This window comes from Spermophilus citellus, assembly GCF_964194105.1.
Source record: "Spermophilus citellus genome assembly, chromosome: X".
Lineage (NCBI taxonomy): Eukaryota > Metazoa > Chordata > Mammalia > Rodentia > Sciuridae > Spermophilus > Spermophilus citellus.
In genome coordinates this window covers 146,729,065-146,750,806 of record NC_138190.1, presented here as the reverse complement: position 1 = coordinate 146,750,806, position 21,742 = coordinate 146,729,065, and the positions used below count along the sequence as shown (strand labels likewise).

The 21,742-nt window shown below is 55.2% G+C and overlaps 1 protein-coding gene across 3 annotated transcripts; it reads right to left on the bottom strand.

The window, feature by feature from the left end:
- Positions 1–357: 357 nt before the first annotated feature.
- On the bottom strand, positions 358–14,524 carry BGN (biglycan). 3 transcript variants are annotated; one of them, XM_081276549.1, is made up of 9 exons: positions 14,388–14,513; positions 13,738–13,890; positions 5,359–5,610; positions 4,936–5,048; positions 4,178–4,391; positions 3,436–3,546; positions 3,119–3,212; positions 2,879–3,017; positions 358–1,512 (listed from the first exon to the last, which is right to left on the bottom strand). In XM_081276549.1, the coding sequence occupies exons 3-9, from the start codon at positions 5,597–5,599 to the stop codon at positions 1,315–1,317; spliced, it is 1,110 nt and encodes a 369-aa protein (XP_081132675.1). In that variant the 5' UTR covers positions 5,600–5,610; positions 13,738–13,890; positions 14,388–14,513; the 3' UTR covers positions 358–1,314. The 3 variants fall into 3 exon arrangements, with proteins under 3 accessions (XP_081132675.1, XP_081132676.1, XP_081132674.1); XM_081276550.1 differs by having other exon boundaries at positions 13,738–13,870; positions 14,388–14,477; XM_081276548.1 differs by lacking the exon at positions 13,738–13,890 and having other exon boundaries at positions 14,388–14,524.
- Positions 14,525–21,742: the final 7,218 nt, after the last annotated feature.

Below are 21,742 nucleotides of genomic sequence, written 5' to 3'. Positions count from 1 at the left end.
AACTCTTTGAAACAGATGGGCAGTCCTTCTTGAATATCCAGACTCCCCTACTGGTGGGAGAAGGTTCATCCTGGTGCCACCCAGACATCACGTGCTTGACAAATGCTCCATTCCGGAGGGCAGGCCTGGCCTAAGGACAGAGAGAAGGGAGGGGAAGTGGCTGCCTCTGGGCCTTCTGCCTGATCGCCTGAGGCCTATGTTTCCAGCCTTGGACCCAAGGGTGATGAGGACCCTCTTCTGAGGAAGCTCAGACTGGACACTGAGAGGCAGAGCCTGGGAGATGGCAGAGGTAGTCCCTCATGTCTCTACTCTCTGCTTGGTCCCCAGTGTTGCCCCAAGAGCAGTGGCACACAGAGCCCCATTGCACAGTGTTTCTTTAATTGAAAGACAACCAACCTCAAAAGCAGCCCTCCTTGAGCTGGGTGTGACTGCTCACAGCCCACCGCGGCAGGGACCAGGAGGTGAGGGAAGGAGACCCAACTATCTTGCGGGGAGGTGGGAGCCAATGAAAACTGGCGCTCAGGACTCTGGTGGCTCTTGAGAGTGGAGCATGGCCACCTTCCTGGTTTTGACCTTCCAGCCTCCTCCAATCTGGGGGCAAGACCTCAGTAGGACAGTGAAAGAGGCAGCCATCCTAGGCAGAGGCTGGGCAGGGCCTGAAATGGAAAGAAGAGACAGCCCAGGGAAGAGTCAGGGTGTGTGTGTGTGTGTGTGTGTGTGTGTGAGAGAGAGAGAGAGAGAGAGAGAGAGAGAGAGAGAGAGAGAGAGAGAGGGAGGACTAGTCCAGGGACCAATAGAGCAAGGAATTGGGATGGATAGGCCGTGAACTTGCTGAAGTGAGGGCACCAGAGGCCAAGTGCAATAGATGAGCCCAGGAGAGGTGGAAGGCTGGAAGTAGATGGGGAGGAGGAGGAGGAGGAGGATGTAAGCCTGGACAGGGTGGTGGCCGTGGCAGAGTCCATTGTCTCCATCCCTGCTAACCTCTCCTGCCCCACAGATCCGTGGATTGTTTTCCTAGGGCTGGAGCCTCCAATCATTGGGTTTTAAGGTGAACAAGAAAGCTTTATAGGGGTGCCTCTGAGTGGCCATGGTGGGTGAGCAGGGCAGCTCGGGAGCTGAATGACAGGTGATGGGGGCCAGGCCTTATGTCCACCTGCATGCTTGGGAGCCAGGAAGAGGCTGTGATGGGGTAGTGAGTCAGGGTTGGAGACCAAATGTGAGGCTTCGCTTCTTTGCTTTGCCTTCCCTTCTGGGACATCTGGCTGCTTTCCCCAAAGACCCCAACCAAGGCCACCATGGTGGCTGCCACTGCCTCTACTTTTTGTAGTTGCCAAACTGGATGGCCAGGCGGTCGGTGACGCAGCGGAAGGTAGCTGGCTGCACCTCCCAATACGGCACAGGATTGTTGAAGAGGCTGATGCCATTGTAGTAGGCCCGCTTGACCCCGAAGCCCACCGGGCAGAAGTCATTGACGCCCACCTTTGTAATGTTGTTGGAATGCAGATAGACCACCTGGGGGTACAGACAGGAGGTAGAGGTGTGCTGTCAGGGCCCAGTAGTCCCAGGCCACCCTCCACAGTCTGCTCGACTTGGGTAGGTGCTGTGGGTCAAAGGCCAAATGGAGGGCAGACACAGAAGGGGCTGGGCCCTGCCTCCATGCTGAGTCCCACCAGCTGCTTCCCAGGTATCATCTCATTGTAGTATGTCTGCACCACCCTTTCAGGGCCAGTTTGGGATTCTCCCCATGGATAGGAGAAGGAAACTGAGGCTTGGATATGTTGGGTGGGTGTTGGTCAGGATTAGGCACTGATGTGTGACCATCATGAGGGGCTCATGTGTGGTGAGTGGGAGATGGGGGATAGGTGGGGGTGGGGCTGAGGGCTGGGCCAGAGGGGTCATGGGGGGCTGTGTTGGGTGGAGCAGGGCAGTAAGAATCAAAAATTGATCCTGATATGATGTGCATGCAAGAAAGGTGGTGCTAGAGCTGGGGTTGGGGCTTAGTGGTGAAGTGCTTGCCTAGCACATGTGAGGCATTGGATTTGATCCTCAGCACCACATAAAAATAAATAAATAAAATAAAGGTATTGTGTCCATCTATAAATATATATATGTATATATACACATATATGTGTGAAAATATATACGCGTGTGTGTGTGTGTGTGTGTGTGTGTGTATGAGAAAGGTGGAATGGTTCTCTTTTTGGATTCCCCGGGCTCCAGACCTGTCCCCAGAAAAGCACCCACTCACTCCAGATTCCCAGGGGGTGTGAGAGGAGAAAGAGCCTCAGGGTGCCCCTTCCCTTCCTCCAGGCCTTAGCAGCATTTGCCCTCTGGCAGAAGCCTCCCCTAGCCCATCCCTGAAGCTGCTTTCTTAGGGAGGAGCAGAGCTGAACAAGGAAGGCCAGAAGGTTGACTGAGGAGCCCAGTGGTGGCAGAGGTCTCCGGCCACTAGAGGGCACAGTCAGCCCAGCATGGGCTGCATTGCATGGGATGGTAATGCTCCTACCATTTTGAATGGGGCTGAGGAAGAGCTTTAAACCCAGAGCAGGGCTGGGTAAGACCAGGTTATCCCATATGACTGGAAGCCAAGATAGGGACAGAGGTCCTACAGATGGAGGGTGGCATAGTCTCAGTACAAACAGGGGGTTTGGTGCCAAGGGAGGGAGAATGGGGACTTCTCCCTCCCAAATGAGGAGATGGGACCCAAAGAGCAGAAATGACTGGCCAGGTGCATGTCCAGGTCCTGTCCTGCTCTGTACCCTGGATCCCCCCAAAAGGAGGCAGGGAGCCTAAAGACAGCCCTGGAGACATGGGACACTACTCCAACCCAAGTCTTAGAGAAGCTGATGCCCAGGGGCTTCCTAAACCCAACTCTCACCTGGAGGAGCTTGAGGTCTGGGAGGCCCGCAGGCACCCTGGACAGCTTATTGTTGTCCAAGTGCAGCTCCCGCAGGGTGGGCAGAAAACTCAGGCTCCCATTCTCGATCATCCGGATCTGATTGTGGCCCAGGCCCAGCCTGCAGATGGGCAAATGAGAGGTATTCAGAAGCTGGAGTGGATAAGGACTATGGAACAGGGTGCTGGGGGTTCTCTGATGCTGCCTCATGCCCAGTCCCACCTGTACAGCTTGGAGTAGCGGAGCAGGTCCTCCAGCTCAATAGCCTGGATTTTGTTGTGGTCCAGATGCAGTTCATTCAGGGTCTCAGGGAGATCTGCCCAGAAAAGAGGGTGCTTGAAGATGTACACCAATGCTGGGTGTATGCATGTGCATAGGCGTGGGGTGGGGGGCAAAGGCCTTATTTCTGCCTCAGGTGAGGGGAGGGTACTGAGAAGTCCTACCTCAAGCAGACTGTACAGGTTCAGTCCCATCCCCCCACCCCATTTGTGTTCTTGAAGGTGAAGCAGGATGCAAAGGAAGGGTCGTCACCTTCCTACCTTTGGGGATGCCGGTCAGCTTGGCCTCTGAGATGCGCAGGTAGTTGAGCTTCAGCCCATCAAAAGCTCCAGGTTCAAAGCCACTGTTCTCCAGGGGGTTCCCACCCATTTCTAGGAGAGAGGCCCTCTCAGCCTTGGAGCCAGCTAGTGATGCTTGGCACCACTGGGGCTTCTGAGGTCAGTCTTGCATGATGGACCTGCGAGTTGCCAGTTTCCCTACCCCCTCCTGAAAGAGTTCCATGAATTTATCTGGCTAATTGCAAACTCCTAGCTGTTCAATACCATTAGCCAAAAGAGCCCTGGCCCTGGCCTTGCCCTCTGGAAGCACGGAAACAAGCAGAAAGGGAGGAGACCCAGAGATGAAGACAGGACTCCTGAGATGCTCCCCAGCCCCTCCATGCCCAACCCCTTCTCAATTCTCCTCTGCCAGCCCAGTGGCCCTCCATATTCTCTTTAGCCACAGTGATTGCCCAAATTGGTGATTCACCAAGAAATACATTGGACTTTAAACTGTTTCAAGATTCTTGAGCTGAGCCTTTAAAGCCACCCCCAGTCTTCCTTCACCATGCTCTGAGACAAATATCTGGAGCTTCTGTGAGGTCTGCTGGCCCCCTACTTGGCTGCACTGGACAGTACAGGACCCAGCTACTCTGGCTGGAAGAGGGCTCCTTCCTCTGACTCCTTTATGTCTGCTATCAGTGCTAACAGGTTTGGGTCTGTCACAGGCCAGGGCTGAACTCACCAATGCAGTTCATGTTCCGGAGCCCACTGAAAACACCCTTGGGCACTTTGCGGATGCGATTGTCGTGGATGCGGAGCTCCACCAGGGAGCTGGGCAGGTTGGGAGGGATCTCCACCAGGTGGTTCTTGGATATGTAGAGCTTCTGCAGCTTCCGCAGGGGGCTGAAGGCCTTTTCGTGGATCTTGGAGATCTTGTTGTTCACGAGGACAAGGGCCTGAGGCAGGGCAGGTGATGGAAGTGAATGCCCCAGCTTCCTACCCCAACTACCCTCCTCTTCTTCTCCCGAGTTTGCTGCTATGACACTTGAGAGGTGTCTTAACCGGCTTGGTCTCAAGGAGCTCTGTCTGTAGTCATGGGCAGAGTGCAGGGTGAGAGCCAACACGGAGGCCCAGTTCCAATCCCAGGCACAACTAATGCCCAGCACAGTCATTATTTCTCTGCACATCAGTTTCCCCATTATCACACTGGCTACCATTAAATCTGTTCTTTATTTGTTGCTTGGAGGAACAAATAAAATGAAAATTGTTAGACAAAAAGGGAACTGAGTTGAGTGATCCTGTCCTGTACACACACACAAATGACCCACAACCCATGACCCATGACCTTGGGAGCTCCCATCATGGCTGGCTTGACTTCTCTCAGGATTCCATGCATCCCCAGGACCCTGTCACATCCCCACAAATATGCATCCATCTGACACATACCCTCAAGCTACACAGCTCATGACCCCTCCCATTCCACAGAAAGATGGGGCTTACATAGAGGTGCTGGAGGCCTTTGAAGTCATCCTTGCGGAGTTCAGAGATGTCATTGTTCTGCAGGTCCAGCAGTGTGGTGTCAGGTGAGATCTCCTTGGGCACTGTCTTCAGACCTGGAGCCAGCACCATCAACAATGTGAGCATAGAGCCACCCAACTCTCTAGCATGGCTGGTGTGGAAGGGTGGGGACATCAAGGGGACACACACACACACACACAGGGATACTGGCACAAACACAGGCTCTGGGTGCAGGCTACAGAGCTTGCAGAATCTCTGCTTGCTCCTTATGCACTCATATCATGATCCCCCAGGGTCTCCCATCCCCACCAGTCCCACAGGATGCATGTGCATCTCCTTTAGTAGGGGCTCTCAGGCTGGGCCTGGGCCTTCTGCACTCCCCACCCCAACTGCCCAGGGACTGACCCAGGTCAGAGCACTGAACAACCCGCAGGTGGCAGTGGCAGCCAAAAGGACAGATGGCACTGAAGGTGGGTGGAAGGGAGTCCAGGTCCGGGGCGCCTGAGGTGGTGTCAGCGCCTGAAGCCTCCTCATCATTCATCATGAGCATCCCGTCGTCCAGGGTGAAGTCCCAGAAGCCTTTCTGCTCAAAGGGTAGGGCCTGGCTCAGGGCCAGCAGAGCCATGAGGAGCCACAGGGGCCGCATGGTGGGTGTGCCTGTGATCCAAGGGCAGGGAAGGGCCATGTATCAGCACCAGGACCACTCTCTGAGTCCTTTCCTGCCTGTCTTCCCAGCACCAGTGGCTGGCGTCATGTGTGTATGTGTTGGCACCGTGTCCCCCATCCCTCACCAGACAACCAGACCTGAGGAGGGGATAGCAGACTGAGGGGGTGCGGACAGCAGGCACATGGCAACAGATGGGGGTACACACTGGCCAGAAGGGCAACTCTTTGCCCTCCCTTCCAGGCAGGACTTGGTTTCACTGGAAGATGAAATGCCTTCCCATCAGTGGATCTATGGCTCCCACCCATCCACTAAGTCAGCCAGAACCTGCCTTGGGTGGTGAGGGGCGGTGAATAAGGTCAAGTGGAGGAAGCAGAGGGAAATCTAGCCATTGGCCTTGCAGGCTGCCAGGGCCAATTCCTTTAGGGAGTTTGGGGCTCAGCAGTTTGGACGCAGTTAGTTAAATTAGTTGACCGTGAGTCATTTCCTTCTGTGCCTGAGCCCCCCTTCACCATGCCCACATTTCTCTGACAAGATCCAGAGGTCAAGAGATGGGAAACAAGCTGGAGAAAGAAACGGTGTCTTCTGAAGCTTGGGCAGCGCTAAGTGGAGGTGGCAGGAGTGAGGCAGAAAGCACATTGCCTTCCCTTCCCTTTGCTCCCCAGGACTTTGTCCCACAGAGCTTGTGGCTCCCAGATCTGTCCCTGCCCTTCCTTTGTGTCCATGGCCCTGGCATCCTGGAGAGGCCCCTGACAGGAGTAGGCTGCTGCCAAGGTAGCAGGCAGGGTCAGGCTTGTCTGGAGACCCCCCAGGCTTAGGCAATGGGGTGGAGGTGGAGGAGAAGCTACCCTGCCTGAGCATGTCTCTGGACCCATATCTACCTGCCTCTTCCTCTTTCATCAGACACTGCCCCCCATGTACCTGTTGGAACACACCCCAGAGGAAAAGACCAGAGCCCCCACCTCTCCTACAACCCCACTTGCCATGACTCCTTGGCAAAGGCCCAGGTTGAGTCTCAGCCTCATTCTCCCTATCTGTTAAATGGGAATAAATATGTCAGCCCTGATTGTCTTCCAGGCTTGGGTTTCTAGGATTGGTGGGTGCATCTGTGGACAGGGAGCACAACTGAGCACCAGGACCCGCCTGCCAACTTGAATCAGTTCCAGTCCAAGGAGGCCCTCACTTGGGGCCCAATCCAGCAGGGAGAAGCACTGTTTGGGGCTTACACAGGGCTAGGTAATCCTGAGTCTAGATGCTAGTTGCAAAGGTATGAGGCTCTTGGGGAGCAGCTTTCCCAGATAGGCCCCATGGCTGGGGGCTGCTCCTTTGGAGTCAATGCCACCAGTAGGCCAGGGGCGTGGGGCCCTCCTGGCCTGGTTCGCTGGGTGCCAGCACTGCACCTCCTGCTGCACCTATGCCAGGAGAAAGGTGGGATGGAGGTCTGTCCTGTTGGCCCTACAGTGTTCCTCGAACATTCCACAGGCACAGGCATGTATCTCCCTGAGGGCTCGCATGACTTGGCCCTGGCCTGGATCCATACCTGTGGACAGAAGGGACTTCAGGGAGATCAGAGCTGCAGCTGCTGCTGGGAGTGGTGCAGCCCTCCTGAGCCTGGCAGGTCACACAATGGGGGAAGAGCCCAAGGTCTAGCCCAGTTTTTCTCTCACATGGAGAGTTGGACTTGGTGCTTATCCCTGGGGTCGAAGGAAGTGCCCTGCTAAAGGAGTGACCAGCCTCCCTTGCTCCTTCAAGCCACATTCTCACCCCAGGGCCTGCCTGCCCCAGGCTGCCCAGAGGCCCCCAGAGATGGCCCCCTCTCCCAAAGGTCTTAGCCCCAGAGTAGATAGAAAGATCCGAGCTCGCCTACCTAAGTAGTGCTCCCCTTCTTTCCCTCAGTTTGCAGCCTGCAAGGCAGGGCAGGGCAGGGCTGGGCAAGGCCTCCTGTGCCTGCTGCCACGGGCAGAGTCCTTGCCCAGGTGCTGCTGGACTCCAAGGGCTGGGAGGAAAAGCAGGAGCAGTGGGAGAGAACAGGAAGGGGAGGCTGAAGGCAGGAGAACAAGATGGAATGGGAAAGAAGGAGGAGCTGCCCCAGCCCCTCCTCACTGCCCCTGCCAAACTGCTACCTCACAGGGGGATGAGTCAGGGCTGGAATGCCCAGCAGAGCCCTGGGAAGCTCTGGGACCCAGTCCACCTGGGCAGGTGGGAGTAGGATGGTCTAGCCCTGCTGAAGCAGAGGTGGGAGAGTAGCAGATGACCAACCTGTGGCCAGCCTGGACCCCCACCCCCTGACCCCAGGGAAAAGGTCTCTTTTGAGACTCCTTCCAGATACTCAGGGTCTAAGTCTGCCTCACAGGCAGTTTGGGAAAGGTGGAGAGTCCCCACCAAGGTAGAGGACAGATAGGCACTGGGAAAGTCTGGCCATTGGGGGCACAGGTGGGCTCATGGGACCAGTTTTGTGGGGTTAGAGGCCCTAGATGAAATTCACCAATTCAGAGCTTGATGTCATAGTAAGTCTGGGGGTCCCCAAGGGGCTGAGAAAGGGGTACAGGGAAGAGCCCAGCCCTCTGCCCCTCAGTTCTAGCTCAGGGCTACCCCAAGGGGTGAGCAAAGGGCTTGGAGGCCTGCACATCAAGGCCCTATAAGAGAAGCAAGACAACATTTGGCTGGTTTTCCTTGGCTTCTGGCTAAAGATGTGGGGGCCGGGCAGCCTTCCCAGTACAGCCCTCATTTCCCCTCAGAGAACTGGCACCAGATTCAGGGCCCAGAACTCTACAGGGAAGGAGGCAAGCCAGACCTTGAGTCTCTAGGAGATGGCAAAGGACCCTCACACAGTCAGAGGACCCCAGAGTGTGCAGGCACAATTAGTATCCCCGTTTTATGGATGAGAAAACTGAGGCCTAGAGAGAGGAACTGATTTCTCCCAAGTCACTCAGCTCACTCAGCCTGAGGCTTGGAGCCTGGCTGTGGTGATTCCAGGTGCTGAACCTTCGGCCCAGAAGCAGCCCTGCCCCTGCCCCTCAGCTATAGGTGGGGGTCTGGGCCTGGCTGACTCACAAGTGGGCCATGCAGAGAGCCTAGGGAGAAATCCTGGGTCTGGCCATGGTGGTGATGGGTGCTGTAGATGTGTTTGGCTGCCTCCCTTCTCCCTACATATTCACATCGAGGAGACAGGCAGGCTATAGCCCAGGAAGCTACAGCCTCCCATGGCAGAACTGAGACCCCCAGCAAGTTCCTCCCATCCCCACCTCCCCACTGGTGGTTTCCTTTCATCAGCCTCCCTGGGTGTGTCCTTAAGCCCCATCAAAGTATGCTCTGAGTTTGCTGGACACCACCTCCTCAGAGCAAAGGAAAGAAGTGCTCATGGTGGTGAGCCCTGACTGGACGACCGCAGGTGTGAGAGAGGGAAGGGGCTGGGCTTCCTGGAGCCTGCAACGCCACCACAATAGGGCCCTCCTTGTCTGCCCCTCTGAAAGCCAGTGCAGTCCTCCATGCAGGATTGCTCCAGGTCACAGCCAAACAAGATGCGCTGGCAGCCTCTGAGAACATGGAGGGGCTGTGCCAGGCATTCAGACCAGGCCAAGGGCGGCGGGAGCAGGGCTTGAGGTCTGGCGGGTGCTGGGAGCTCGCCTGCAGATGTGTGGCTGGCAACTGCCAAGGAGCAGACGTCCGATGGAGTCTCTGTGGCCTCAGCCAGGGGCATCTGGCTCCACTGAGCAACCCGACCTGAACTCTGCCTTTCACACAGCCCTGCTGGACCCCTAGAACTACATGGTTGGAAAGAGGTGAGAGGGAGACAGGTGACATTGGGCACCTCTCCTCCTTCCCCTCTGGTCATTGAAGTCATCTGGGTCCAGCTTTGACCAGCCAGCTGACACCTGGCCTACTCCCTGGTCCCAGCACACCCAACCCCTGCACCAGCCAAATCAAGCCTATGCTAAGTGTCAACCAGACAGAAGGGATGTATGCTGCCCACGCATCTGTCAAAAGGCCATGTGGTGTGCATATGTGGATGCTGGGACCAGAGGGGGGACTCTGAACTCCATGTCATCTGCACCTGGCTCCACCCTGAACCCACAGCTATTGCCCCAGCATGCCCTTTATACTGCAAGGGGAGCAGATGCCCAAGCATAGCTGTGGGGCAGCTCTTTATTGATGTGGCCCTGGCACTGTTGCAGTGACTGGACAGACCTGGGTCCTGTACTTGGGCAGATTTGATGGACAGACTCTACCTCGATGTAGGTGACAGAGGCTAACTTTCTATCTCCTTCTGTACCCTGCCAAGAAACCTCTGGAAAGGACTCAGTAGCAGATGACCCTGGTCAGCTGGGGGGTCCTTAGTTTTATGGTCCCTCTGTACCGGAGCCACATGCCATCCCATCTTTCACTCACTGAAGAAATTTGGACTCTTATTTATCATGTGTTAGAATCTTGAGCAGTGGGGTAGGGATGCAAGTGACTTCTTTACCTAGCCACTGCTCTCCCCTATTGATCATAAGTCTTGCCTAGCCCAGTGCTGTGGTGCATGCCTATAATCCCATTGTCTCTGGAGGCTGAGGCAGGAGGATGGCAAGTTTGAGGTCAGCCTGGGCAACTTAGAAAGACCCTGTCTCAAAATTAAAAACAGAAGGGCTGGAAATGTAGCTCAGTAGTAAAGTGCCCCTGAGTTTAGCACCCTGTATCAAAAAAACAAAAAGCAAAAACAAAAACAAAAAACAAAAACAAAAAAAAAAACAACAACAACAAAACCAAAAACCTCTTGGCCAAGGCCACACAATGAGGAAATAGATCCAGGACTCCTCTGTCTATCTGTGTCTTCCTGCCCATGTTGCGGGGATGCACTTCTGCAAAAGGACAGCAGCCAGGCACCTGGGTCTGGAGTCAGGGAACCCCTTCTCTTTCTGGGCCTGGGATTTTCTGCAGCCCCTCCCTTGCATTTGGGTCCCCTTCTATCTGCTAAGGACTCTGGATGATGTAAGACCCAATGCTCTTCAGCCAGCCAGGGAGGCCAGGATCCTGCCCATCTTCAGGCCCCCAGGGCTGCTGGGGTCCTGCATACAAATGCCTCCTTGCGGCTCAGCATCCCCTCAAGCCCATGGGAACACAGTCATGGCAGATTTCCAGGGATTCAGACTTTGAGAGGATAAAAGTGGCCCCAGGGACAGGGCTGCCAGCCCCAGCCTGAATTTTCCCTCCACCCCTCTTTTGTGTGGAACTGTTCACAAAATCCCAAACCTGTGGTTACCCAGGCCTCAGCCTTGGCCAGCTGACCCTCTGGAGACCAGACAAGGTATCGTATGCCTGCAGCTTGCGGGGGGGGGGGGGAAGCAGAGGCAAGTTCAAGAGTCACCCCACTCAGAATCTGGGAACTTGGGGCATCACAGGATGTCTTCAAGCCCCTGCTCATTGTCCTCCTGCTCAGCCTAGGCTGGGTGTCTGCTGAGTTGGGAGTCAGGATGTAGTGTACCTGAAGAGGTCAATGTAAGGAAGCTGGGAAGAGATCCAAGACTTTAAATCTGAGAGATAAGCCACCACATAGAGGGAAGGGCGGTGTGTTCCCTGGGCTGGGAATGTCTGCGATGTGGTGTGGACCTGGCCAGAAGCAGAGAGCCTCCTGCCCCTCAGGCTGCAACTGCAGCTGAGCAGGGGGAGTCAGAGGGTTGTGTTCTGTAGTATCTGGAAACACCGAAGCTGGTGGGCTCAGGGGAGAAGGCTCCCTGCTCCATGGCCACCCCAGGGTCTGCCCCAACCCAGAGCAATAAGAAGGTGGGTGTCACCTGGCATCCCAGAGGTATCCAAGGAGGCCCTGGAGGCCTTGGCTATACACTCCAAGTGGGGGAAGGGACTTGTTGGCCTGAAAGGAAAGGGGAGGACAAAGCACAACTCCCATCCCAGAAGAGGTGGTCCAGCAAGCCCCAGGCCTTCCCCAGAGAAGGCTGGGAAGCTCATTCTTTCTGGAAGGCTGGAGGAGGGCCTGAACATGGAGCAGGTCTGAGCCACTCCTGCCCCCCTCTACTCATCACCCCCACTGTCCCTGTGAGATTTGCAGAAAGGGTACTGTGGGTGGTCAAGGGTGGTGTGGCCCCTGGCGTCCCCCAGCCCACTGTGGGGCATAAGGGGACAGGAGGTCTCTGGAGGCAGAGGGGTGGGGGACAAAACAGAAAAGCCTCAGCTCTCAACTGCACAGGAAGGGCAGAACCAGAGCCTGCAGAACCTCAGGTTGGCCCACCTACCCCATAGCCCATGACTGGGTGCCCAAAGAGAACCACTACCACCCTCAGCCCCTCAGTGTGAATGAATCCTCGTGTTGGTAGGTCCTCCTTCCACCATGGTCTCAGGGTGCACAGAGAAGGCTTATTTCCAGGAGTTTGGGGATACAATGGCCAGCCTAGAAGATGGATGGGTTAGTTGGGGCAGGGACCAAACTCTTTGGCCCTGGGGTGACTAACGAGGAGGAGTGGGAGGGGTCATGATGGGTTTGGGAAGACCTTTCTAACAATTAAGGCTGTCAGGGGGTGAGCAAGCAAGTTAAGGGGCTCCAGCAAGTGCATCATCAGAGACCCCTGAGGCTGAGGCTGAGGCTCTGTTGGAGAGGAGGTCATGCTGGGAAGACCCATAAGACTAAGGACAAGTGACTCCTGGGATAGACTTGTCTGCACTGCACTGTCTTTCCAGGGTGTGAGAAGGACTGTGGTGGTAGGAAGCAGGGAGACTAGAGTGCAGTTCTGTCCCTGTTCCCCACCCTGCAGAATGCCAAGGAATTAGAAATCCTCTGGGAAGCCTCCAGATGCAAACTCTCAAGCGTGGCCTCATTAAAAATCCTCCTCTGGGGACTTGATGCTGTCTCTGGAAGGGATACTCCATGGTCTTGTTTGACTATGGAATGTTGCTAAAAGAAACCCTTTCTTGCCTTGAAAATATCCCTTTTTCTCCTGTCCTTCCCTGTTCTCAATCCAATATCCTAGGACTGGAAGGGCTGGGGAGGAGTTTGGGCCAATGCTTGCAAGGCATCCTGCATAATGGCTGGAGACTGGCATCCTTCCTCTGTGGGTCCGGCACAGACTCCATATCTACACAAGTGGAGGCTGGCCCCAGCCTCATGCAGTGTGCCAAAGCAGTGTGCTCCAGGGACAGGTCTTGCCTGTGTGCAGGTTGCCCAGGGAGGCCATGCTACCATGCCCAACTGGCCACAGGCGCCCCCTCTGCTCCCTGGCCAAGCCAACCACTGCTGCCCAGCCCTAGTGGCTTGGAGGCATCTCTGTTTTCCTGTCAATACTCCCACACAGGCCTGCCCTCAAAGGCTCACCCACAGTGACCCACAGCAGCCTTACATGGGCATGTTCCACATGAAGTCACCTCTGTCTTGCCCACCAACTCTCCCAGGGTGCGGGTGGCACAGGCAGTTCCATGTCACCAGGAGGTGCTCACATGCACCTCTGGATACAGGTCCCTTCCCAGCACCTATGGAGCATCCCCAGCTTGTCTCAGTCCAAACATCACTCTGGAGCAGAGAGCTGGCAGGCCAGGGAAAGGAAAGGCACAGCAGCAGGAGCTTCCTAAGGTCAGAACTTGAGCTTCCTGTGTGGCCAGGAGAGTGGACCTGCCCTTGAAGACTGATGGAGAGCAATGTCCCTGGCTTGAGCAAGATCTGCCCTTTCCTCCCCACCTGCACCCCTGCCCTGCAGGGCCCTGGGCCTCCTGCTTCGAGTCCACGGCACAAGCCCCACCCATGGAGCAGTGGGTAGGGGTGCTCTCATTTCCAAACCTTCCAGAGAATTTGGTGGACACCCAGATGACTCTGTTCTCTCTTGCTCTCTCTCCTGAGTTCGTTGGAAGGCCCCTCTGGGAACCCAAGCCAGGTCTTCCCCAGGGAACATGACACAGTTGCCAAATTCTCTCTCCTCCCCGTCTTCTACCCACTTTGTGTCCCAATCCAAGAGAGTTCTGGGCACAGACAGGACTCTCTGTCTCTGTGCCTCTGACTCTCTGAGGCACCCAGGTATCCCATTCAGGGCCACAATAGCTGTGGCTCCATGGACCCACACCTTGCCTAAGAGGAAGTAGAGGCAGAGCACCAGCCTGTGCTGTGCTAGGACTACCTGGGCAAGGTGACTGGGCTGTACCTGGGAAACTGAGTCTCCTAGACCCACACCAAGGATTAGTTCCAGCAGTGGGGAGTTCCGGTTTTGAGCTGGTGGGTGTCTGAGGTCCTTTCCCTCCAGGCCAGAAGCAAAGCTCCAGAGAGTGTGCCTGGGACTTGCAGCAAAGGGATGGAGCTGTTGGTTGATCCAGGGTGTCAGCACCCAGCCAGGCCTCAGAGATGCTCCAGGCAGGCGGCAGCCAGGGGAAGCACCCTTTTCCCACCCCCACCCCCACCCAGAGGCAGAGATGGATGGAGCCTAGCAGCTGAAGGTCAGCAGGGGCAAGGGAAGGGAAGGGGTGGGAGGAAGGCGCCTGGAAGAAGGTGGGGAGAAGAGGCAGAAATGGGGCAAGAACCAAGGGGGCCACAGGGTGGCATTGAAGGGGCGTGGACCAGGATCCTGAAGTGGGTGCCTTGGAAATCCATGGGTGCCCTGGAGGCAAGAGAGGGCAGTAAGGGGGCAGTGGATCCACGGACACTGGGGAGGACAGCAGGACCATAGGCTGAGACAGCAGAGGCAGCAGACATCTCTAGATTGGTGAGGGGACAGCACAGCCAGGGATGAGACAGGGAGAGCAGCTTAAGGCCAGTACAGGATAGTGGGGACAACGTGGGGCTGGCGTGGGGCCCTACCTGGGGAGGGGAAGCAGCCAGGTGCGGGCTGGCTAGTTGGTGGGCTGGGATGTTGGGCCGTCCGTGCGTCTGTCGGGCAGAGCCGACTGAGAGCAGCTGCTCACTCCTGGGCAGTTCGTGGAGAGAGGGAGACAGAGGCGGTGGGAGGGAGGCTAAAGGCTGGGCGGGCGGGCCGACGGGAGGGGACGGCGGGGAGGGGGCGGGGAGGGAAGCAAGGAGGGAGGGGGCTGGTGGCGTGGAGAGGGAGGGAGGGCGCAGGCTTCCCGCCCCCCTGGCAGCTTCAAAGGGAGCAATTTTCTTGTAGACGGCTGGGCTAGCTGCACCCCCCTCCTCGACCCCCCAGCCCCCGCCTCAGGCACACTGTGAAAGGGCACACACTCACACACACTCACACAAGGACCCTTGGCATCTCTGGGTAGGCAATACCTCAGAGAGTCAAACTTTCTGCTGACCAGATAGGGACACTGAGGCATGTGCTGGCATGTCCCTAGGCAGAGGAAAGGGAGAGGACAGAAAAATGGAAGGGGGATGGGGGGGAGATGGCCTCAGATTGCAAGACCAGTGGCCCCTGGAATTCTGTCCTGAGCCTGCCCAGAACCTCCTGCAACCCAGGCTGCAACAAGGAAATGGTTTCTCTGGAATCAGAGAAGGAGCTCCTGTGGATTTCTGGAACAACTTGACCTAGACTCCCAGGCACTCTGTACACCTCCCGCAACTTCAGTCTTTCCTTCCTCAAAGAGAGGCTATGGGCCAGGCATGGTGGGGTATGCCTGTAATCCCAGCTATTCAGGAGGCTGAGGAAGAAAGATCACAAACTCAAGGCCAGCTTCATCAATTCACTGAGGCCCTAAGCAATTTAGCAAGATCCTGTCTCAAAATAAAAAATAAAAAAGGCCGGGGATGTGGCTCAGTAGTAAAGTGCTTCTGGGTTAACCCCCCCCCCCCCCCCGCCAAAAAAGAGGCAAAGTTTTTTGTGTGACAGCAGGCAGGAGCCTGCTGGCGGCCTCCCTAGAGTGGGAAAGCTGATTCAGAGAAGAGTCATCTTCTTGCTCAATCCCTGCAGGCCCCCTAGGATGTGATAACCACTCTGTGGGGGGCACTTCCTCTGGTCACAGTGAGGTCTTAGAGTGAGAACTCAAAGCGGGAAGCAACTCTGAAATCTGCAAAAGGAGAACTGGAGATGAGAAGACTGAAAGGACAAGCTCCAAGTGGACAGAGGTGAAGAGGTGGGGGTCCACTGTAGAGAGGACTATGGTGAGGGATGAGGGTTCCCACCCACCTGAATGCTATCACTCAGTTATGGGGTGGGGTCTGAAAGTCCCAAGACCCAAGCAGATGCTTTCATGAGGACCTTGCCTGGAGCCAGCATCAGTGCAGGGCCCAACTGGAAAGCCATCTGTAAGAAGCTTTTTGGCCAGGCCACGAAGTGAAGTGGGCAAAACAGGGTCTGGGCTGGGAAGAGATTGAAGATCACTTTCCCTGCAGACCAGGGCTGTTGGTTTGTCTGCCTGCTGATTGGCTTCTTTTACATTTTTATTTTTGTGGTGCTGGGATGGAAACCAAGGCCTCCAGTATGCGAGGCAAGCACTCTTCCACTGAGCTACATCCCCAGCCCCGTGTTTTACGTTTTGACTGTTGATATGTACTCATTTATGCTACACATGTCAGCAGAGACTGGGGTACAGGCTGTAAAGGTCAAAGGGGGGTCCAAGGCACATAAGAACAATCTGCTCAATAAGAGCAGACAATGGCAAAAGATAGGGGTGACAGCTAAAGGCTTTCTTTTTAAGGTGATGAAAATGTTCTAGAAGTTTCTGTAGTGATGCTTTCATAACTGAGAATATATAATTACTGAGTAAAAAAATATCAACTTGGGGCTGGGGATGTGGCTCAAGCGGTAGCGCACTCGCCTGGCATGCGTGCGGCCCGGGTTCGATCCTTCCTCAGCACCACATACCAACAAAGATGTTGTGTCCGCTGAGAACTAAAAAATAAATATTAAAGAAAAAAATATCAACTTGGACTTTTTTTTTTCAGTACTGAGGATTGAACCCAGGATGTTCTACTGTCAAGCTACATCCCCAGCCTTTAATTAATTAATTGATTGATTTTTTTGGTATAGGAAATTGAAGGCAGCGACACTCTACCACTGAGTTGCATCCAAAACCCTTTTTATTTTTAATCTTGAGACAGGGTTTCTCTAAGTTACTCGGGGCCTTGCTGGGTTGCTGAACTGAAGCTGGCCTCGAACATGTGATCCTTCTGCTTCAGTCTCCCAAGTTGCTGGGATTATAGGCATGCACCAATTTGCCTGGTACCCTTTAAATTTTTTTTTTTTTTTGAGACAGGATCTGGCTAAATTGCCCAGGCTAGCTTCAAATGTGATCCACCTGGGATTATAGGAGCATGCCACTATGCCCAGCTAATAAAGCTATTTTTTAAAAAGAATAAACAAATATATAAGATTCACCTACTTCCAGAGATGCTTATACTTAAGTTCTTTATCAAATATGGCACCACTTGGCCTCATTCTGTACCGCTCTGGGGGCTAGGACTCTTGGAGCAGTTACTCAGAGCCTTGGCCTCCAGGAGCCCCAGTGGGGGTAAAACGGCCCTGAAGAAAGTGGTCAGGGAGCAGTGGAAGTCCTGGAAGAAGCTTCCATTACCCCCTCCTGGGACTCTTAGGGCTGGGCTCTGTGTGCCACGAGGAAAGGACAGGGGCACTCTTGTTTCTGGCCTTGCCAGGGCCACATACAGCACCAGAGACTCAGGATGGCTTCCTGGAGGTGACATGGACAGTAGGGAAGAGGAACATGGCCTTACAGAGGGTGTGGGGAGCAGCAGAGAGAAAACGCCCTGTAGTTCAGCAGAAAGCTAACCAGTGGCCGGCCTGTCTCCCTTTAAGACCTGACCCTCAGGTCTCAGCTAGGCATATTTCTGGGGATGGGGGAACACATATTCACCTTTGTAGCTTGTCTTCACATTTGGGGGATGTGTTGGGGGCAATACTGCTGTAAATACGGTTCTTGTGCCTGGAAGGTTCTTGTTTCTGTGGTTTGCAGTCTGCAATAAGCTATAACTGCATGCCCAGCCCAGGGCCCACTGAGTCACTCGGCCTGGCCCTCTAATTTGGGGGCCACTCCCAGACCAGCCAGGCAGCACCTCAGTCCTTGGGCCTGCCTCTCTCCCCTCCTCCTCCCTCTACCCCTCCTCAGGCCTCCACTCTCTGCAATGCAGGAGCAACCTGGATCCTAGCTGAAGTGCACAAGAAACAGTGTGTCCTTGCTGGCTAATGGAGTGGAGCCTCAAGCAGCCTCCTGCCCTGTGGCCTCCCAGGGCTAGTAGGAGGGGGCAGGCATTGGGGGCAAGGCAGGAAGGAAGAGCAGGCATTTCCTGAGGCCCCCAGGGCTCCTGAGGAGGCCAAAATGCACAGCTGTCTTAGCTCCCCAGGAACCAGTGGCAGACAGGGCGCCAGGGGGGTGGGGAAGGCAGAGCCCATAACCCTGCAGCATGTCCTGTGTATGACTGTGGGACACTACTGGACAGCCCTCTGAAGCCCTGGACATTTCCCCAGAGGATTAGAGAAGGTCAGGTCATCCTGTTGGTACCAGTCGCCTGCCTATCAGCCCAGGAAGCCCCTTCTTTTCACTCTCAGAGCCAAGGGCTCAGCCTTCTCAGCCTGAAAAGGAGCCCAGCCCCTCAGACATGTGGAGAGGGCAGTCCTGGGTAGCTGGCTCTGGCTTCTCAGGGAAAGCTGTCCTACCCCTCCTGCCCCAGGTTCCTGCTCTGAGCAGTCAGTTCTTCCAGCCCTGTTGGGCAACTGCTCCCCCAGCCCACCCACACTCATGGAAGAGTATGGGGAAGGTTCTGGAAGGGGAGGACAAGGCAAGGGCAGAAAGTCCATATCTGAGGGGGAGAAAGGGCCAAGAGAAAGGGAACTGAGAGGAGGGGAGACTACCTCTCCTGGGCAGGGGAATCTCAGCCAGCTGCCATCCCCTTGGCCTGTGTGTGGAGAAGGGCCTGGCGTCAGCTGCAGCCTGTCGCCCCACAGCTGGCTTGCAGCTGTTTGTGCCCTTACTTCAAAGCTAGAAGGAGGAGGCCCAGGAAAGAAGCAGGGCACCCAGAGGGAAGGCTGTGAGCCTTCTGGTCCCCTTTGGGAACAAAAAATTGGGCTTTGGTATGAGTCCCTGGAGAACAGGGCATGGAAGCCTGGGAAGTAGCCCAAGATGCAGGCCCTTTGTGTGGAAAGCCCCTTGCAAATGTGACAGCTGCTGAGAGAGCTCCCCACAAGATCTCCAGCCCATACAGCTACTTGTCCTATAATTTTCTGGAGCCTGGAAAGAAGAATCACTCAGGTCTGAGCTTCAGGGACCCTCTGCTAATCCCCTTCTGTGTCTCTTCCCAGCTTCCCTCTGTCCTGCTTTCTGAGTATGTCCAGCTGGCCCCACCTACTTCTTGAACCTTCCACATGACTCCTTCACAACTCTTCTGACAGCGTGAAGAGAAAGGCCAGAGACAGAGGGGAAACCTGGGAAATAGTGGGAACCACAGTGAGCAAGTCCGATGTGCAGTAGCCCTGACCCCATGCTGCCAAATCACAAACAAAGCCAAGCCTGAAGAAGGTGACCAAGTGGAATGAGTGTATATAGTGGACTGAGGGGCAGGGAGGGATTCCAGAAAAGGCCATGTCCAGGGGCTGCCTTTTAGCACCCTGTGCTAACATGGGCCCCTACAAAGCCAGCCCAGCAAGGAGTCCCTCCCATAGGATCACTTCATGCCTCAGCCTCTAGGACAAAAGCCCAGCCAGGGACACGTCACAGGTACATCAGGGTCACTGGAGCAGTCTTTGGTCCACGTGCCTGACACAGGCCAGTGCTGGCCTGAAGGCTGAACATCTCAGTGAGAGACAGGGATCTGTGGGTTCTTTGTCTCATGAATTTGAAGAATGAGATCCATGGACACATTGAAGACAGCAATGTTGCCAAGAGCATCCCAGTTCACAGCCTTGCTTGGTCCTCCCTCCCAGCTTGCTGGCTGTGACCAGGCCTGCTGCCCACACCCCCCACAGACTCTAGAAGGTAGCTCTGCCACCAGCTGAGTGGCCCTTGAGTGACGATCTGAAGTCCCAAGGCAGCATGAAACAGATATCCAAGAGGACCTATTGGGTGTGGGGATTGGGGGGCAGTTACAGACAAGACTCATGCCAACATGCCCAAGAGGTGGCTGAGGTGGTGCAAGTGAGCTGAGCCTCTAGTGTCTGGAAGCTTCCCAGTGCCGATGGCCCAGGCGTGGCTGGTGAAAGCTGGCAGTCTCCACGCCAGGAGCTTTTTTTGACCTTCCCTTGAGGACATAATCACACAGCGTCTCTCCCCTATGGGCCACCAGGGCTGTAATTTCAGGGCCTGAAGGGGGCTCCTTGGAGGCCCAGCCAGCGTCTAGCTATCTTTAGAGACCTGGTCTGGGGCGTGGCCAGAGGAGGGAAAGTGGACAGGGGCTGTGCCGTGGCCTCTGTGGATGGCCTTCAAAGCCGACAAGTAAAGAGAGAGGCTGGGAGGCACCCCAGGACCCTGTGCTCTTCCCTTGGGTTAAGGCCAGATCCCAGCAACACTGCCTGGCTCTGCCTGCAGCCTTCAGGACCAGGAGGCTTGGGTAGGGGCAGGGAGAGGTCAGGCTCTGGCCCTGTCCTGAGCCCTGCATGACTCCAACCTGGAGCAGTCTTTGGTCCAGGTGCCTGACACAGGCCAGTGCTGGCCTGAAGGCTGAACATCTCAGTGAGAGACAGGGATCTGTGGGTTCTTTGTCTCATGAATTTGAAGAATGCGATCCATGGACATGAAGGTTGAGAGCAAAGTAACAGGATTTATTGAAGAAATAGAAAGTAGGCAAAGCTCCTGCAGCAGGAGGGGTCCCAAGGAGGGTTGCTGCTGGGTGTCTGCTGTCTAGGGGTTTATACAATAATGTTAGAGGGGAGTTAGGTGATCTGGAAGACCACGGGCTAGAGATTTTAAAGAAATTGGTCTTTGAGTCCAGTCACACCAGGGCACCTGGTGTTTGTATGTCCCTTGTCCAAACAGGACATGGATCATGTACCACTTCACTCAGGGTCTGGCTCAGAGTTCCTGCCCATACCTTCTGGCTCCAATGGAGTCACTGGCCACAACCTGTGTACCCCATTCATAAACTCCTGGAGGGAATGCTTAACCCTGTCTGCCTAATGCATTTCTATCTCCTGCTCTCACCAGCATGTCCCAGGTTGTCCCTGTATGGCCACCATGGTGGTAACTCCTATGGGTGTAGACTGCATGGTAGTAGAGACATAGGGCACAACACATTAGACATTCCTTCCTGGGACAATTTCTGGAGGAGGATACCTAAGCAAGGCTTGCCCTGCCATAGGGTATAAGAGAGGAACTCACTACAGGACTCTGCAACTGGGGCCAGAAGTGGAGTGGAGATGCAAGGTCCTGCTGAGGTCCCCAGCAGGAGACACAGGCCCCATCCCAAGGAATGCATGACTCTCCATTCCCATTTTCCACCCCTTTCTTCTTCTTGTCCCCACTATTCTTACCGTCACTCCCACTGCCCCGTCATCTTGGTGACCCTATCTCAATCTGGGTACTGATGAATGCTTCCCTTTTCACCACCCGAACCCAGTCACCTCTACCCTATCAACACCACCAATATGATCGTTACCACCATGTGTTTCCAGAGGCCCAGCATTTTGGGGTTACCAATTGGGTTGCACATACCACTATAATGCTCAGACAGAGCTGGTGCCTGCCTCAGGAGAAGGGCAGTAGCTACCTGCCCTGCGCAGGCGTAAGGGAGAACAAGAGCAGGCATCCAGTGGCTCAGTCCTGGCCCCAGGCCCTTCTGTGCTGAACCTGCTCTCCAGGCTGGGCTTGTCTGGGAATGTCACTGAACTGCTGGCAAGACTCTGGCTGATTGCTGACTAGCATCTCCCACATTGTCACAGGACTGAAGCCCTTGGCCCCTAGTTGCTAGGACTCACCCCCATACTGACCTCTTGGTTCTCTTGGGGAATCTCTTGGACTGGACAGAGTACCCCATATTCCCTAGTTATGTGTCCTAGCTAATGATGACCTGGGGACATAAAGGCTTGATTTCCCCTTCCCAACTCAGGGCCAGCCCAGCTCCTAAGTGCTCACAGAACTGGCTGAGGACTACCTAGACCTGTATTTTCAGTGACAGCCCAGTTTCTCACTTGGCCAGGGGGTGACCCCCAAGAGCCCCTAGCAAAATTACTGAATGTTAAACTCTTGCCCTTAATGGGGATAGTCACAGAGGGAGTGTTCCCTACCCTGGGCTCTGCCACTGGAAAGCAGCCACAAGGA

What these genes read in the sequence shown, in the direction of transcription:
- BGN (XM_081276548.1), bottom strand. Translation starts at nt 5,599, where the DNA reads ATGCGGCCCCTGTGGCTCCTCATGGCTCTGCTGGCCCTGAGCCAGGCC. An exon ending in CCGGAACATGAACTGCATTG is followed by an intron (nt 3,547 to 4,177) that starts GTGAGTTCAGCC and finishes CCTCTCTCCTAG; the next exon opens with AAATGGGTGGGAACCCCCTG. An exon ending in CAGACCTCAAGCTCCTCCAG is followed by an intron (nt 1,513 to 2,878) that starts GTGAGAGTTGGG and finishes CTGTACCCCCAG; the next exon opens with GTGGTCTATCTGCATTCCAA.